The 18,931-nt window shown below is 51.6% G+C and overlaps 1 protein-coding gene across 1 annotated transcript in view; it reads left to right on the forward strand.

Moving 5' to 3' along the window:
• The window catches only part of ASTN2 (astrotactin 2), a 354,822-nt gene that overhangs the window by 100,707 nt on the left and 235,184 nt on the right, over positions 1-18,931 (forward strand). Inside the window, exons 4-5 of the mRNA XM_040606571.1 lie at positions 10,113-10,262; positions 18,477-18,584. Of these exons, the coding sequence (XP_040462505.1) occupies positions 10,113-10,262; positions 18,477-18,584 (258 nt within the window). The remainder of the gene's footprint in view (positions 1-10,112; positions 10,263-18,476; positions 18,585-18,931) is intronic.

An 18,931-nucleotide genomic window follows, 5' to 3' on the forward strand; every position in this document is an offset into this window, starting at 1 on the left:
CCACTGGTTTATTGCCACTTTGTGAATCTTGGGCTGGTCTTGCCCTGGTGCTGCGTGACATGCCACGTGAGAAGAAATACCTTTGCTCATCCCTTTTCCCAGTCACAGCTGAGTGACTTGTGGCACCTCAAGTCAGCGGCAGCTCTTTTAATGTGGGGGTTTGTTGGGTTTTGTGGGGCTGCCGATGCCTGGTGGAGATGTCGTGGCAGTTTTGTGTGCAGTAGCCTTGATTCCCCAGATGTCCAAAGTGCTTTTCATCCAGGCGAAATCACAAGCTCAGAGAAGATAAGCTGTGAAGTTTTGGCTGTCCAAGGAAAACAAGCCATCAGGAACTATACTTATATAAACACCAGGCGCATGTTGTTCATCACTTTGTGCATCACTATGAATGTTTGATAAAGCACTACATTATTTAAGGCGTAGCTGGTTGTAGGCCAGTTGTTGACCAGGATTAGCTTCAAGATGATTTTTTTTTCCCCCTGATGTAAAATTAAAAAAAAAAAAAAATGATGGCTGTTTATTCCCCTTGGAAGACCCTGGGGGATCTCAAGTGTCCTCCCCTCTCCTTGGTTTATGTGCTGGGTTGCAACTTGCAGCTGCCTTGTGTGCAATGCGGAGGACCTGGGAGAGCTTCAGTTCTGCCTGGGGCTGTCCTTCCATGGTGTCACCGTGGAGCAAAAACCTGCCACTGGTTTCTGAAGTCAGGCTGACCAGGCGAAGGGGGCGTGGGGTCTGGGATGAAGGAGAACAGCCCCACAAAGTTCCTCATTTCTGCTGGGAATATATAGATTCTAGATCACTCTCAGGCCCTGGGATGCATGGCTCAGAGCTGAGGCTGCTCCAGATCCTGTTGCCTGCATGGGAGCAATGGGTTTGTCTCAGTCCGTGATGCTCAGTGCTGCTTCACCTTGGCTTTCAGTAGCATTGTGTGTGCAAGGTGTTCTCCTTGCTGGTCTGTCCCAGGCTTATGGGTTTTATGGGGAGGCGAGCAGGGGGGGCAGCTGCAGCACCAGCTCTTCGCTCTGTTTGCATGCCCTCTTCCTATCGGTTGTGTTTTACCTGGCTACGGCGCCGAGACAGTTGGTTTTGTCAGCTGGTTCCTAAGGAAGACGGATCGAGGCCGGGCACCTGCGCTGATACGAGGTCTGTAGGTACCTTCCAGCCCCATTTATCATTAGGCAATGACCTACCCAAAGGACCAGCGGAGAGGAAACTTATTAACAAGGTGCTTCAAATCAATCCTTTCTGACAGCCCCGCTGAGTTACAGCATTTGCTGAGACTCACCCACCGGGTCCTGTGGGCTCTGGCTGTGCTCAGCCTCACTTCTTCACCCATGTGGCTTGGAAGTGGTTTCCTTTTAACAGCCTGGGCTCTCTGGGTGTTCCCTCAGCTCCAGGTCTTCTCCTGAGCCAGCACCAGTTTTTGGTGGTTTGCCTTTCTCCTCTGGCTTGATGTCACTCCCTTGCTCTCCCCGGCACGTGGCACGGAGTTGCTGGTACCATGGAAAGGTGTCATCACCCTGTCTGTTGTGCAAAGGAAAATTAATTGCCAGCTGACAGATCTGTTCTGCACCACGCTGCTAAGCAGGGAGTTGGGTTGTGGTTGAGGCTGGAGCGCGGCCACAATGCCACATTTCCCACCCATGTTTGCCAGGCACTGCTGTTCCCAGAGCCCTGCCCATCCTTAGGGGTGCTGGGTCTTGCTCACACTCACTTTATAGACACCGAAGTACTGCTGCCTCCAGGTTCATCCCCCAACGGCAGTTCCTGGCCAGGTAGGGATGGGGCTTTCTCCACCCTTGGTGGGTCTCTGCCCTGGCTGACTCCATGGGGCAGTTTTTCCTCTGGATTTGTGGAGTTGTAGGAGACGTGCTGTGGAGAGAAGGATGGGAGGTTAGAGCTGTGCTCTCAAGCTGGTGTCTCTCCTCCATGCAACATTAGGCCAGGCTGCTTCGTGTCCCCATTAGCACCAAATCGGGAAGCTTCCTCCAGAGTCTTCTTATTTAACTTTTCAATTATTTTATAACTTGAGGAACATTAGCTACTGCTGAGGGTCTGCCCATCTTTCCCACTCCTCTCTGCTCACCATTTAAGTGAAAAAGCTATCATGCCTTATAAAAAAAAAAAGGTCAGTTAAGGGTTTTATTAGAGTGGAAAAAGTGGGAAGCAGAGTGTCCAGTGGCCTGGACCTTCTTGATGCTGAGGCAGGAGGAGATGGGGCAGGCTTCGTGGGCAGCATTCCGTGGCCAAAGACTTCTCCTTGCAGAAAGAGAAATGGGGTAAAGAGCTAAATGCTCTGTACTTGTCAGGGAGCGGCGTGCTAGAAAAATCTTTGCCCCATGGAAATGCTGAAGGTTTCCTGGTCAGAAACAGCTCCGGGGAAGGTCAAACCCACCTGGTAGTAGCCCAAGGAGCGCAGAGACCCATCTGCTTTTGAAAGATGCTCACAATGCAAAGGTGTGAGGCAGAGGCAGGATCTGTTGGACCGCAGCTGTTAAGCGTTTTATCTTTTGCGATGTGTTTGTAATTATATTGCATTATTTTAATTACCAACATGGAAGTTGGGAGTGTGGAGGTGGAAAGGGAAAGGAGGAAGGTGGAAAAGCAGGGAAAGTGTGGGGTGACAAATAACTCACAGCCTGTGTCGATGGGGCCACAATTGTGGTTGGAGCTGGAAGCGATGCTATTAATACAATGCTTATTCATTTCCTATAATAAAAAAATGAAAGTGCTTCACAATTACCCAATTCCGAATGAAATTAACATTCCGTGGCATTTTCCAGTAAACGGTTAGTTTGCACACATGAGTGGAGGCAATTAGCTGGGAAGCAATTGAGCGCCGTGACTGGAGAGAGGATGAAGAAGGGTCAGGGCAGCTGGTGCTGGGAGGGTGCTGCTGTGGGCTCTGGCTCCAGATGCTCTTTCCTTGCATGCTGGGCATTCCCCTGGGTCCTGCTGGTTTGAGGAGCAGGTCACCTGGCTGCAGCAAGGACAGGAGTTGCAGATGATACCTCCTGCTCTCTATAGATGGGCACCTATAGATCTCTGTAGGCAGGGGGTGGGGGAGGAACAGCAGCAAAGCTTTGCAATGAAAAGGAAAAGCCAAGAGTGGGTGCATTGTCAGATGGGTTCTAGGGTGTCCTGGTGCTCTCTGGGGTCCCCATCCCCATTGTGGGATGCTGAGTCAGCACAGATCTCCATCCCCTTCCCACTCTGCATGCCAGCCTCTCCCGGCATCCCCCCTTCCTTGTCACACACCCCACACTTTATTAAAATCAATGAGGACATTTTTTTTTTTTTCAGATTTGTTAAACTACTGAAAACTTCAGATCCTATCAGGGTTGGGTTTTTTTTTTCCCCTGCCTTGTACCAGATAAGGACTGTGCTGGCTCTGAGCCCGGAGCTGAGGGTGGTGGAGAATGGGGTAGGGAAGCAGTCATCTCATGAATATATGAAGGAGGAAAGTACATTTGTTCAGTTTCCTTCAAAGAAGACATCTCAAATAAAACTTTATCTCTTCTTCTGCTACCCTCCCCCTCCAATTTGCAATTAAAATCAGAATTTTACGTATAAAAATCTATTTTTATAGTGGGAGATTTATTAATGTATGTAGTAATCTATTTAGATATTAATATCTATGTATTAATACCTACATTAAAAAAAATGTATACATTCTCTATTTTAAAACTTAACAAAAAGGGCCAGGAAAGAGAAGAAAGAAAAAGCAGAGATGGAATACAAGCCTGTTTTCAAAATGCTCCCAGGTTCCCATATCCCTCTCTTGCCGCAGCTGAAAACCCTTCTGTGTAAAAGAGCTTCTCTGAGAGAGCCCGATCCTCCCTCAGCCGCGTTGGCAGGCTGGGCTGGGGGCCAGCTCCAGCAAAGCGCGTGGCGTCACGTATGTTGCGTCCCTGATGGGTTCACCTAAGGATGGCTTGGAGATGTATGTGTTGCAGGAGGTACTTGGTCCCCTGATGCACGGGTATGTGTGGTTATTTCTGCTTTGTGTGTATACATATATATTATTTTTTTTTAATAAAAAATTCTTAATTTTTTTTTTAAATACATATCCTGAGTTGGTTGCATAATGCAGCCTCCTGGTGTTTCTTGGATGTGGTGTGCTTGCACATGGCATATGACATGGGCTGGTGGAGAGCAGGTGACTGATGGGGACAGAGGCTGTCTTGCTGGAGAGGTGGTAGAAGGCTTTGGTGGCTGCAGGAGATGGAGAGGTGAAGCTCTTAGTGTTTCTCATGTCTTTGCCCTATCCTCCATGTCCTCCACGCTGTGTTGTCAGGACATCACTGCCCAACTGTGTTTTCATCCCAATATGTGTGAAGCTGTTGTACAAATCTCTCCCACCATCATCACATAGGCGTTGTTGTAATTACCTAATTTTATGCTAGTAAAGCTCTCTGCTTGCTGGAGCTTAGTACCTTCAGGGTGGCACTGTTGAAAATCAGTCCACATCCCAGTTTCAGAACAAACAATGTTGCTTATTTCATGCTTCGGAAAGCAACAAACACCCATTATTTAGAGCTGGGGAGAAAACAGGGTTTTCCACCATGTGGAAAACTTCCAGTATAGAGAAATTTATGCTCATCCCAAATAGGATCGGAGAGTCGATTTCTTGAAATTACCTTGTAGAATAGAAATTTTCAATGTATCGATCCAGAAAGGTCAAAAGCAGCTTATTGAAATTTGGGAGTTTGATTTGGAGGAAACAATTATAATGTTATTAAACTGCGTTACACATACCTGATCTTTACGTGATGTGTAGTGGACATGATGATGCATTAGAGCTTTACAGCTGGTGTCAGTGATTCCCAGGAGCGCACCCTTTCCTGTGCCTAGAAAAAGTGGATTATTTGAAAGATACTGGAAGCAGTTGGTGAGAGGCAGGAGATAGTCTTGGAGAAGGGGTAGTGTCTGAGATGAAGGGGCTGCGTCCTGCACGTGGCCACAGGTGCTGTTATGAATGTGTGCACAGGTCAAGAGATAAAAATCCCACCAGCCTTGACTTCTAATTGTGCCCAAACTTTTTCATTTAATCCTTGATTGAGTTTGACATGTTCTTGTGAAACGCTTTGATTCCAGTGAAGCAGCACGCTCAGTCGAGCAGCTCTTGAGCTGCTCTGCAAGTTACTTCTCTCTCCAAAACTCTGGGAGCATTTTAACCACTGGTAATGATGAGGAATCGATAACTTACCCTCTGACACTCAGAAATCAAAGAGAGGGATGGGAAAACCAGATGCTTAAAAAACTATATTTAAAAAAAATATGTTTTACTCAGTACCTAGCATGGGAAGATCTAACAGAAGCTGCTGTTGCCTTCCCAGTCGTCTTCGTGCAGCTGTAGGAGTGCAGATACTGTGCAAGGGGGACAGGGATGGTTGTGGCTCCAGGGACCAAAACTTCAAGCTGAACACCAAAGACTGGGAGACTCAAGGAATCTGGCACCTTTGCAGACTTTAAGCCTCATCGCTCTTTTAATAAGCTGCAAAAACTGAGCCATGGGGTTGTCCAGCTCTCCCAACCGCCCAACAGCAGCATGAGGTGTTGAGCCTGGTTGGGGGAGAAGCTGCTGCCCCTGCCCTGCCCCACCGGGGTCTGGTGCAGCATCGAGTGGGGCTGCCAGGTACTGGGTGGGTGTAGGGTTTCTGCAGGGTGTGGGAGTGTTGGCTTAGGAGAGGGCAGTTCTCCAGTCTGTGGTATGGCTGCTGCTTGGGGTCCTCCAAGGCCATGTCTGAAGTCCCTAAAGTAGCAAAGTTGAAGGCTTGTTTCCAAGAGCTATGGGGCGCTTCCACCATCACCTGGCTTTGCTGGCTGAAAACAGATTGCACGGTGGGGGTTTGCAGTTCTGTGTCCCTTGAGCTGAACCCTTGGGAATGTCATGGGATGGTGGAAGCACCCAACTAGTGCATCTCTCAAATACAAGTTGCGGGTGTTTGTACTGATCTGAGCCCAGGACTGTGTTTTGGAGAACCTCTCCTGGCTGCTGAAGCTGGTGAGATACTAGTTTGGATATCTCCTCAAAACAGCCCCCTCCATGCCCAGCCTGTGGGTCTGAGAAAGGTACGTTTCTCCTGGCTGCGCTGGGAGTCCTGCGAGGGCTGGAATGAGCACTGCCACGTCCCATCTCTATTGCAATGTATTTTTACCCAAACATTGCTTATATTGTTCAATTGATGACTTTGCTGCTGCTGTTGTTGTAATTTTTAACCCAAAGAACATATCTTCCCATTGCAATTTCTTCCTTCCTTCTTGCTGGCACAAAGGCAGGCTGTTGGTATGAATTGTTCTGTGGGAGACACGCAAATGCATAGGGGAGCCATAAGGAGAGCAAATCACTTTCAAAGGAGCGTATGGGGGTGGACAGGAGGGAGGTGAACGTTGGGAACACATAATGTGCTTTACAAAGGTATGGTGACCTTCAGCTGCGTCCTTAAATCACTGCTGGAGATGGGAGCTGATTTTGTGGAGGCTGAAGAGCCTCGTGTTTCCTCTGCATCAGCTTGTTCCTGGGGTTGTTATGCTGCCGCAGGCTCTCACTACAGGACAGGGTGAGATTGAGATCATAGCATTGTGCCAGACCTCAGGGTGGATCTCGCCACCTCTGCCAGGCTGGAGAAACTGTCAACGTGGTGACAAAGGTGTGAGCTTAATAGCCCTGATGGATTTATCTCCTGGAAACCAGGGATGGGAGAGAGGGCAATTTGACAAGCTTTGCTCAAGGAGGGAATGGTCCCATCACCTCTAAAACCGTGTCGTGTTCAGCCATTGTTGGGAGGAGCTGGTGCCTGGGCACTGGTGATGGGGCTCGATCATGCTGGGGAGGGGAGCAGCATGCGGGTAGCGCGGCAGGGCCAGGAGCCACCAGCCGAGCCCATGTTTGGCACATGCAGCCCAGGCAGGTCCTGCAGGGCAGTGCTGGGGTATGCAGGGCAGACTAGTTCAGTTGGAAGGGACCTAGAAGGATCACCTAGTCCAACTGTCTGACCACTTCAAGGCTGACCAAAAATTAAAGCAAATTATTAAGGGCACTGTCTACCCCATGGCAGCACTTCTTCCTATCCTTTTAGGAACAATTCAAACCTCCATGGGAAAGGGGAATGCCAGGCACGCGTGCAGTGCGTGCAGAGCACAGTGGGGTGTGTGGGCAAACCGGTGTTTGCTGTGCAGTTGTGTGCTGGCCAAGGAGGCATCGGTCTGGGTGGGTGGGGACAGCTGCCTGTGGGGAAGCGTGAGTCTGGTGGACTGTGTCTCTTATGGGTATGGTGACCGTGTCTATGGGCAACAAGGTCCCACCAGCCTCAGCGAGTGCCATGTCTCATTTCATTATGATGCATTGGTTTCTTCTTCCCTTTTTGTCACTGTTGGCAGTGCATGAAGGGTCCTCCCTTCATCCTTGATCCCCGATACTCATTCAGTTGAAGCCCACCTACCTTTCATTTGTGAGCAAGGGTTTTCTTTATGCTGGCTGTGTAGAACTCCACTTGCTTGTGATCATGTCAACAGGGGTTGGGATTTTTTTCTTCTTTTTTTTTTTTTCTTCTTTCTCCCCCCGCCCCCCCCCTTCCCCACTGCTGCAAACGCCTGAGCTCAGACACATGGAGATCAGACACATGGAGAAGCCAGTGATGTGCTGGTACACATGAACTGTGCAGAGCTGTGAGATGCACCAGCTTTTTGCTCCCATTCCTGGAGTGAGTGTTTGTAGCATCATCACAACTAGCCAGTGACCGCAGGGGCCCTCTCCCCACAAAGGTAATGCTCTGCCCCTGCTTTTGGGGTTTGCTCCGCTGACAAGCGTGTGAGCAGATGCTTCTGCATGGATGTGCCGAGGAGCGTGGCGGCCAGGTGGGGTACAATCGCTGCAGTGGTGATTACTCCCATCAGCCAAGCAGGGACCATGAGAGAGCTGCGACCTCAGCACGTTTCATTGCTAGCTGAAGTCATGTCCCCCTCCTTCTGGCCTTCTTTCAGTAAATAAGCCTCAGCCACACAGTTCCTGAGCTCCCTGCTCCGCTTGCACATGTTTTATATTGCACAGCCCCAGAGGTTCAAATAACTTGCCATCTCTTCATGGGGAGGCCCTGCTATGCTTGCTCCCAGGTGAAGGAGCTGTGGGGACAGGCTTCCCCCTGCAAACATGGTGGTGTGGTGCTGAGCCACACCAGTGCTGCCACAGCATCCTTCCCTGGTGCCTCAATGGAGTCCTGCAAGAAGGGGTTGATGTGTGCCGTCAGCAGTGGGACTAGATGCTTTTTGGGGACCTTTCCCTGCTCGTGACTTGTTATTCCCCCCCCCCCCCCTTTGATACTGCTTGCTGAGGCATCCGACACAGCAGGATCCAGCTGTGTAGGGGACTTTGGGGGAGCTCTGCCTTTGATCTGTGGTGCCTGGGAGAGCCTGGTGATGAGTAATTGGAAGATGTAACATAGCTGGTCCCTTAGGCCACCCTCTCTCTGGACCTCTCCCAAAATGATTCCCACCTTTGGTGCAGGTGCAGGCAGCAGGTTTGTCTTTCCATCGCTCGGTGCGGCAGCGCTGGGTGGATGGATCCGCTCCCAGGCCCTCCCGATGCGCTTGCACCCATGGGCACTGCAGCCACTCCCAGTGGTCCCAGCAGATTTCAGTACCTTCTCTGCAGCCTGTGGGGGTACAAAAGCACCCTGGGGTGGTCTAAAGCCTCTCAACCCTGGGAGGCCAAGGACATCACCTTTGGGATTTGGGGAGAAGGAAGGGGGAGCTGCTTCGTGGGCTGGTGTGGCGCTGCCTGCAGCGTGGCTGGCTGGCAGAGTCATCTGCTGCAGCCTCCACATTTAAGTTAAATCTTTGGCTGGGATTACAAATACCATGCCCTGCACGGCCAGCCAGCTTCTCATTTTGCACTAAAATGGCCCCTGCACCATGCTGTGAAGGGAGTTAGAGCCTGTGGTCCAGAGCTGTTATGCACCCTGAGCTCACTGGGTGCCCAAGGAGCTCCATACGGACGTGGTGTGTCTCTGGACACGGGAGGTGCAGACTGCTGTGTCAGCCTATAGCTCCTGGCAGGCTGGGGGGCTCCAAGGGGCTCACTTATCCCTTATCCGAAGGGGATGTGCGGTAGCTCTAGACATGGCACGGGCATGCTGCGGGAGCTAAGCGGAGGGACTCTGTGACTCTCGAAATGGAGACAGGACAGAGGTTATGTTCTGCTAATGAGTTTATTCAAGGAGCTGACAGCGACCAAACTCTTTGTTAAACCTGAGAGACCTCTGTGGCCTACATAAGAACAAACCTTTTGATCCTGATTTTCACCTTTGCTCTTTGTGAGCGGTTCCATGATTTCCCGTCACTGCCCGTTGTGTGTGTGGGTGGTGACTTTCATAGAACAAATCTGGGGTTTTGTTCGGTGCTTTTTTTTTTTTTTTTTCTTCCATTACTGGATAGGGGCTGTGTGAGAGCAAGGAGGGGAGTTGCTTAAATATCAGCAAGCTGTGATGTGCCATGGGATATCGCAGCAAGCTGTTTCCTGAGCTCAGGTGCTGCTGCCCAGCATGTGAGTGCAGCTGCTGGAAGACCCCAAGGATTCCTTCTACAGCTCAGAACATGCCCAGCCCGGCTGTACATCATTTGCCTGGCTCCTACCCCAGTCTTGCCCATCGCTCCGTAATCCCAGACTTGCCTGCTGGGGAGTACCCGGCCCTGCAAAAGGCTGCCAAGCCTGGGGTTCGACTCTGAGCTCCCAGGGCAGAGTTAAACCTGACCCAAAGCCGGCTCAGTGCCGGGGGAGTTCCTGTGTGTTTGAACCCTTCCGGCTGTGACTTGGATAAGGGCATGATGCTTCCAAGTGCCCTGCGTGCACGTGGAGGAAGAGGCAAGAGATAATCCAAAATGCTGGAAAGCAGCATGAAAAAAATGCGCTTTCTGTAAACTCACAATTTTCTGTGGCTTTGGTAAAACTTGGCAAGGGCTGGGTGGGTCCTTATGGGTGACTTTGGAGGGTCTTGGCCCAGGACTCTGCTCCAGCTCACACTGTCCTCTGTGAGAAGGGGTTGTATGTGTGGGCAGTGGGGACATGGTGGCCTGGTCCTTTTTTAACCACAGTCCCTTTGCCGGTGTTGCAGCTCCCGAGGTGACGCAGGAGACGGTGGAGTCCCTGATGCAGAAGTTCAAGGAGAGCTTCCGCACCAACACACCCATTGAGATCGGGCAGCTCCAGCCCGCGCTGCGCAGCACGTCCGTGGGGAGACGGAAACGCCGGAGCCGGCCCCGAGGTAGGCTGCCACGGTCACCGGCTGCTCCTCCGGTGCCCTGGGTTTGGCCATGTCTGGAGAGGTTTGGCTGGGGAGGAAGGCAGGGGCTCCTCACCCTCACTGCTGAGTCTGGGGACCCCAGAGCTTTTCTGTGATGGGGTGAAGAGGGGCAAACCCCACACGGCATCCTCTGGATGGTCTGGTGGAGGTCCTGGGGAGTGGTGTCACCACATATCCCACCAAGGATTTATCCAGATCTGCTGTAAGCCCTGCTGCCAGCTGGCCCGGCTGACTGAGGTTTTGTGGGATGGAAATACGGTTTCTTGGCAAGTGTTTATTTCAGAGAAAGGGGTGAAGTTAATTTTGGCTGTAACTCACATCACTGGGACCTCTCTTCTTTCCACTTTCCCAGTGCTTAGGCTTTTTTTGACTTTTTTTTTAGGGGCCATGCAGAGGGTGGGAGCAGCATCCATGGCTTTGAAGGCTGTACCGTGCAAAAGCGTGCTGGGGGCTCCTGAGTTTTATTTGTAGCCTTGATGGCTGTTGCCAGCTACACCAGAGCAACAGGAGGAGGTTGGCTGGAACAGCCCTGTGAGCAGGATTTGGTCCTGGTATTGCCTGTCAGCAAGGGGAACTGCCACCTCCTGTTGCTGTTGCTGCTTAGAAGGGCAGTGGCTGTGGGTTCAGCGGTGAGTGCTGAGGCTGTGCGGAGGGTGTGGGTCCAGACCCCCAGCTGGGGGGGAGGAGGTGTCAGGGTTCCTCCAGGGATGATGGGCAGAAGGGTCCCTTACCCATGGTCTGCCCAGCGCACTGTGGGTCTTTGTGGCAGTGCTGGGAACTGGGAAGCAAAGACTTCTTTCTGTTTACTGTTGGTTTTGTTTTTCATTTATTTATGAGTATGAAATGCAATCTTTTATTCCGGATACATTTTCCTGCAATACAGGCCTGAAGAGGGCTTTTTTTATTATAGCTCTGCCCATAAATTATTCACTTAGTGTGAAGAAAATGTTCTGACTCTTTAACTGGTTTAAATTATTTGGTTTGTTTTCTAGTAGTTATTCAAATACGTATATCTGGATTTTAGTGTGCATGTGTGTGGGTACTTTGAGGTCCACAGTGGCTGCCTAGAGAAGTTTTCATGATTCCCTGCTCCAGTCTCTTTTTTTTCTTATTTGTTTGGGTTTTGGTTTGGTTTCTTTTTTCATGTGTGTGTATGTTTTGTTTCACTTTTGAAGAGCCTGAAGGTAAGAGGCCTTTTGGTCACTAATGGTGGAAGTCAATTAATCCTTGCAGCCAAGCTTAGGAGGTGACACGGCTGCAGGCAGAGCCTCTGGCTGCACGGGAACCAAGTGTGGCGCCAAGCCAGCCCAGCTTGACCCCATCTCTGGGGACATGCACCCTCCATCTCCCTGGGCTGGGGCTCCCCTGACTCCCTGCAAATCCCCATCTGCACCAGTGTGCCCCAGGGCAGCGGGAGGTCTTCCCCACCCTCACCCCATCACCCCTGAGCCCCAGGATCTCCCTGCCCATCACTGGCCGTGGGAATATCAGTGGGTACCGGGACAAGAAAGCCCTTGCTTGCTCTTTGTTTCTGCCCAGACTTGTGCCTCCTCAACACGAGGGCTGGAGACCAGCCTGTGCCCAACACCTACTTGGGGCGAGGAGCCGAATGTCCCCTCTGGCTGCTGTGCCTCAGGAACCCGCTCGTGGTGCTCAGCGCAGTCACCCTCCCTCTCTCCCTGCCACGGCTGCCGGTACAGGCAGTCCTCAGCCAGACCCGTGTTACAGAAAGCAAATCAAATTATGTCCCTCGGGACTCCTGTGCTGCTCCCGGCAGGGATGGGACCCCCTGGGAGCCAGAGCGTCCCACAAATCTTCGCCGTCGTCGAGCTGTGCTGGGGGCTGTCTGCCTGGGCGTTGGGTGTGCGTCTGGGGTGTGCAGCCCCACACCGGGCAAACTCTCGAATGCTGAGTTGTGGGGCTGGGGAACAGCTTGGGGGGAAGGATGCGGGTGAGGGGAGGTGATGGGGAGGAGCTGGGCACCAGCACCTTGCGCTGCTCTGGTCCTGAGCTGGTTGCAATGGTCCCAAAGGTGCTGCAGGATGGGTGGGGATGTCTCGCTGCACACCTATGCTGCAGGGCTCAGCTCTGGTAGAAGTGAAGAGGGTGGCTGGAAGGGAAGGGCCCAGGTTAGCTGGGAAGGTGCTGTTGTGGCTGTTCCCTTGTCTGCACCAGGAGCAGAATGGGTCCCCACGGTGCTGGTGCCCAACCTACTGTGGTTTCCTTGGGTCTCTGTTCCTCCCAGCAGCTCATCCACGAATGGCTGCGTGTGCCATCAGAGATGGTGGGGAGCTGTGTCTGCTCTCATTTGCCCAAGGCATAATGTACCCCACGGGCTTCAGGAGGGGAATGTAACTTTGAGAGTGTCCACCTGTGGCAGCCCTCACTGGCATGCCCTAGAAAAAAGATTTTAAGATCTCAATCATTAGAAATCAGTCTCAATCATTATAAGGTCTCAATCATCAGAGCAGCCCCCCAAAGAAAGCCAGTTGCAGTGTCTCCAGTGCAGATCTCACTCCCCACAGCCTCATCCCATCCTCTTTTCCTTTGAATTTAAATTTCTTTTAACTTGTGAAAGCTGTGGCTGGGTGCTGCTGCTGAGGCCACATGCACACCTTTCCCTGCACCTCTCCTGTGCTGGAGGTCTTGTTTTTACAGCCCGCAGTTAATTGTCCCTCCAGCGGGCAAGTGGTTGGAGTGCTATGAAACATTAAGGTTAAACGATGATATCACAACTCACAATGTTTGCATTTTACATCCAATTGCAAACACAAACCCTTCGCCTCATTAATCTTTTGCAATCCGTGGGTTTTTTTTTTCCTCCCCCTAAATGAAATTGTCCGTTTGGGATGCATTTATTTCCTTCTAACAGCCGCGTGACAGTTCTGCTGATGGAGTTTGCATCCAACTTTGTTACTGGGTAGTGACACGTCAGGCTGACGGATGCATGTGTGTAATTATTTTCTCGCAGTTCGATTTAATTAATGCTTAACCTCATCAGAGCCCTACAGCTGGAGCGCTCTCCTGGCAGGAATCGCGCACAGCAAAAGGATTTCCTCCTTTATAGAAAGGCTCCAAAAGGGCTCCAAGTGCTGCTCTCACAGAAGGACGGGATAAACCAAACCAGAAAACAAGCAGCCTGATGCCCCAGCCCAACAAAATCAAATCTGGGATAAGCTTTGCCTTGCTTCGCTTCCCTGCACTAAGTGCATTTAAACTGTTGCCTATTGCTTGTCATTAAATCTGATTCTGCACTAAGTGTTTCTAACAGCTCTGGGAAAGGTCGTATTTTACTGAGATCGACTTTAAAAAAAAAAAACAAACCCGACAACAAAACCATAACACCCTCTCCATTTACAGTACCATATAACTTTATTTTGTCTAATGCTTTTTTCATACAAACTTTCTCCCAAAACACTTTTATCGAGTGAAGCGCATTTAGAGTTTATAAATAATAGAGGGAGAGTGAGGATGATAAAAGCTGAGGTGCAGGAGGGCTGGAAGGAGGGTATCTCCGCTGAGGGCTGGCAGTGCAGGAGGGAAGGATGCTGTGTTCAGCAGGGTCTAGGTTTCCTGATTCCCAAAATGCAGCCAGGCTGGTACCCAGAGCATCCCATCCTGGCTGTATCAGAACGGGGCTAGAACCGGGAAGCGATGCCTTGGGAAGGGCGAGGCAGCCGTGCAGGAACCGAGGATGTGGGTTTGGCCGATGGACCACCCTGTGTGCCCACCCCACAGGCTGGGTGGGATGTTGGGGTGGGGGGCTGGGAGGTGGCCCTGGGGGAGGTTGGTTCGCGCAGAGAGGGGGTCTGGTGCCCTCTCCTGGGGCAGGCCTTTAAAAGCACCCTGGCTTGGAGAATAAACGAGCCATTAACGGGGCCTTTTGCCTGAGGTGGGATGTGCCGTTTATCAAGGCTGCAGCTTCCTGTGTTTTAGAAGGTTTTGGCTGTGCCATACGGTACCCAAAGTTACCCTGGGGAGGAGAGCCATGGCTCGGCAGGGCTTGCTCATGGTCCCTGCTTTTGCCAAGACACCGCTGCCTCCCATCTCGCCCCATCCATCTATCCCGCGGTGCCCACGGAGCATTGCATTGTACTGGTGAGGCTTGTTTTGGGGTTCAGCCAGGAGCTTTTGCCTCATCTGAGTCGAAGCATCACATCCAGCTCCTTGAGTTGGTCCTTGGTGAAAATAAAACCCTTCGCAGCTGTGCAAAGGCTGCCATCTGGGATCAGTGTGATCCCAGTTTTCCATGGTGGGAGCTGAGGGGCTGTCACTTGGTATTTGCACCACCTGCCCCGGTGCGCGTTTTTGGGCATAGGCAGAAGGAAAAGGGAAGATCGATGAGGAGGAAGAATTTTCGTCAGCTGAAGCCATGTGTGTGCGTGCGTACACCTGCTGCAGTGACAAACCAGAGCAGAGTGTTTCATTTGTAAAGGGCTTCTTTTCTTTATCTTTTTTTTGTGTTGACTGGATACATTTCAAAAGAAAACATTTGTGTATTTTTTATTTTTTTTTTTGCCTTCCTAAAACTGCATCTAATTTATCTTTCTCTGGCCACATTTGGGTTTTCAGTTGACTGGTGCACTTTTCAGGGGTAAATTAATTAAACTGAAAATTTCCACTTAGCTAATTGTATAGCATTGCATCACCCTGCCAGCCCCTGGTGCACAGACCTTGCTGCAGTGCTGGGGAGGGGTCCCCTCATCTTATTCTTACTGGGAAGCCTGGCAGCAGAGGGGCTTCTTGAACACCCAGGAGACTGTGTTGCATGAGGCAAGCGAGTGTGGAGGTGGGGTGAATCAAACCCAGTCAAGCAGGGAGGTCATAGGTCTTTAATGCTGTGGTGTATACAGGGTTTGGCCCTTTTTCTGGAGGGGGGCGATGCAGAAAAATCCTTTTGCATTGGCAGTGGGGCTGTGGCTGTGGGGCAGAGGCATGCACGGACACAAGTGTCACCCAGGGTGGCACCACTGGGAACAAATATGAGCCACCCCTTCTATTATAACATGCAGCTTGGAGGGATTAAGTATCTGCAGTCAACCTGGTCTCACACAGGAGTTATCCAAGTAGCTCCTGTTATTTATTTCTTTATTTTAACTCAGTTTTGATTCGTTTTGCATCCACAGTTGTTTCCCTGAGACACTCTGTAATCCCCTGGCTTTGGGGAAGGGATTTAAAATGTCAGGATTATGGTTTTTCCCCCCCTCTTTTTAATGACAAAACCACACCTTTAAAAAATATGCATGGCTTTAGTTAACAAAAGGTCTTTGGGGATGACAGAGTCTCTAATTCCTGAATTTTATTTCCTTAGTCCCCATTTAGCATTAACATTACTATCTTTAATTACACCATAACAAGAGGTGTTTGCCTTGGCACCCCGCCTTGCTCCCCCCGAAGTTAATGTCGTGCTCAAAAACGAGCGCCCTGCCCTGGCACGTGGCTGAGCTGCGATCTATTTGAATGGATTAGCGAGCTTGTAAATCCGCAAACAGGATTAGAAACGAGACATCTTCCTTGAGCTCCCCCTCCTCGCACACACCTCTGCCTCCTGCCCCACCGCAGGGGCGCAGGTGAGGAAGGAGAGCTTTAGTTTTTCTCAAATCTAAAGAGCAGGAGTAAACTGGATGTCAGGGGAGAGTAGCTCCCTGGGGGGGCTGCTGCAGAGAGTTGCTGGCACATTACAGGTACCCAGCGCTGTGAAGTTGCTGTTTCCCTGTCCTCTGTCTTGTAAGCATCTTATTCTGCTCTGCAATCGGTTGTGGCAATTAGGATCTTTTTTTCTGCTATTTGGTGTTTTTCTCCATCTTTTTAAAGAGAAAAGGGGTGCCGACCAGGCAGGACTGCTTGGCTTTAATTGGGTGCTCTCCCTGTGCACCCCCATCAGCAGCTGCATGTGGGTGTTCTCTGCTGGGAGTATCCTCAGCCCCACCCTGAGCATCCTTGGCCCAGCCACAAGCATCCTCAGCCTCATGCCCTGGCGAGCAGCCTGCCACTGAGGCCAGCCACTGCAGCTGGTGCAGAAAGTGATGTCCCAAGCACAGGCATCTCACAGGGATGCTTCAGCAAGATTTTGGGGCCAATTAAACATGAAATCAGGTTCACAGTGGGATCAGTTGAGATTAGTGCTCCTGCATCCTACAGGCTGCCTCGGCTGGGCTCTGGGACCCCCAAAACCACTGCCAAGATGCGTTCTAGCATCCTTGATATCACGAAGGGGCAGAAGCGCATCCCTTGCAGCCAGTTCCCTGTCCCAGACGCGTGTTTCCAGGCTGACCTCTGCCACTGCATGTTGGGTCAGAGGAGACGTTTCCGCTGCGGGCTGGGGACCTGCGCCGGGTCTCCCGACTCCTGTATTTATACATCCTGCGCAGTGCTGGGTAATCAGAAAATGCAATATCGCTGTCACCAGCTCTCCGAAGACATCCAGCCTGAGTAATTTAACATGTCAGCGCCATCCATCACAGAGACGCAGCCGGCAAACAAACGCAGAGCGGCCGGAGGGGGCTGGGACTGTGGCTGGTGGAGTGGCTGCTGCCTGAACCAGCTGCCTGCTCTGGCTGCCCGGCCACCTCGGTGGGGTGCAAGAGTGGAGAGAGCACCAGATCCCTCCTCTGTCCACCCCTGGCCATCTGCCTCACAAAAGGGACCAGGTCTGGCTTATGGGAAGGTGGCAGAAGGATGTGGTATGTTCTGCCTGCGCGGGCAGCGGCCAGGTCCCTCACCGGGGCAGGGGAGATGGCTCTGCTGAGCCCCTGGGGGAACTCCCCCCATAGCTGGTGTCTGGCGCCTGGACCTGGGCACTGCCGGCAGCAGAAGAGCCCAGGGCAGCCCCTCTTCGGTGAGGGAAGGGGGATGTGCAGCAGAGCCGCAGCCCTGGCTGGTTGCCCGAGGGCCAGCATTAGAAGCCCAGGTTAATTAGGTTTTTCCTCACTGATGTGAATAAGCCTTATTGGTTTTACCACCCAGTCCCTGGGTGTGGGTATATCACGACATCGGATGTTTGCTGCGATGTGGGGGGCTGAAGAGGGACTGACAACGGGTTATGGTTTGGGGTGCGAGGCTGTAAAACCCCCACACCCCACGTCCAAGCACTAAACGCTGCTGTGTGCAAGCACTGACCCCTCCTGCTGCTGTCACAAGCAAAGGAGCTGCTGCAGCCTCTGCCTGCCCCCCATTGAGCCCCCCCGAGGGCACTGTACAGCCAGGCCGGGGCATGGATGGGGCAGAAGCCACGTGCTGAACTCCTGGCGTCCCTCTGGCTCCTGCCAGCCACCTCTCGTTGTGGCGATTAAGGATTTCAGAGGGCAGAAGGCACCACTCGTTTTCTGTTCTCCTGCCAAGAAGTGAGGAAATTGTGCTTCTGCCTAGAATAAAGGATTTTTTAAAAACAGTAAAATATTTTAATGGCAGATTAAAGGGCCACTGTTGGCCCCCATAGGCCTCTTTGCTTTAAACTCTTCATGGACTGAAGGGCTTCTGCCAGTTAGGCTGGGTTGCTTTTAAGCATCCGTCAGTCCTTGGCGGGTGCGGCAGCTGAAGCGAGCCAGGCTCCGCTGGCATCCCACCCCATCCCCAGCTCGGGGAGGGAGATGCCGGATAAACCGGGCCAGCCCTGCTCCTTGCCATGGCTGCCGTACCAGCCGCTGCAAGGACGCATGCTGCTGCCCATCACGGTGAGCTGGGGGAGCAGATGGGCCAAAGTGGGTGCTGAGGGAGAGAAGTCGGAGCTTTGCCATGCAGCGGGGTCCCAGGTGCTGTGTTCCCCCTGCACTGATTGTCTCTGCTGGGCTTGCTTCGGAGCAAACACCTAAAATTTGCTGTACTTCACCAGGTAGCTGTCCTTGAGGAAAGCAGCTTCTACACTCAGAGATTTTTTTCTGTAAGTGTACATTGCCATACATTTGTAAAATACATTCCTGGGGATAGAAAGCAGCTTACATTCACATTGCAATTGGCACTATGGGGTCTTGATTCTTGACTAGGGCAATAAGGAACCAGTGAAATCATGTGTGGCCAAAGTCCTTGGTTGCTTCGGATGACCCCAGACAGAGCACCTGGGCCAGGAGCTGTGGGTGCCGGCCAAACCCGGCAGCTCTGCCAAGGAGCTTCCAGCTCCTCCTCGCTGCCATGTATCCCAGCTGACAGGGCTGATTTTTTCCTCTCTGTTGCTTGCAGGTGGCATCGGGTTTGGACGTGCCAAAGGAAACTCTGGCTCAGAGGCGGACGATGAAACCCAGCTAACCTTCTACACTGAGCAGTATCGGAGCCGGAGACGAAGTAAAGGTACAGAATGACATAGGCACTGGGGTCTAAAAGGAAAGAATTGGTTGAGCACCTTTCCATGGGTGGTGCTGTCTGATACTGTATAATCTAGATAAGGCCAGACTGTACTGGTAAGGACATCCCAAGATGTGCTGTGTGTGTGATGCAGCACCATGCTGGAGCTAGAAATAGCGTTTCCTGGTGCTGTTGCTGAGGTTCTGGGTTTCTTTGATCTTTTTTAGTATCAGTTACGTTACACATGCCCTGGCATTTTCCAAAAGTTGCGCTGGTGGGTGGTGACTGTGTCCACCACCGTCCTGGTGCCTGTGTAGGGATGTCACCTTGGCAATTCCTTGCTCCAAACTCCT

The sequence above is a fragment of the Falco naumanni genome, chromosome 9 (assembly GCF_017639655.2).
Source record: "Falco naumanni isolate bFalNau1 chromosome 9, bFalNau1.pat, whole genome shotgun sequence".
NCBI classification, from domain to species: domain Eukaryota; kingdom Metazoa; phylum Chordata; class Aves; order Falconiformes; family Falconidae; genus Falco; species Falco naumanni.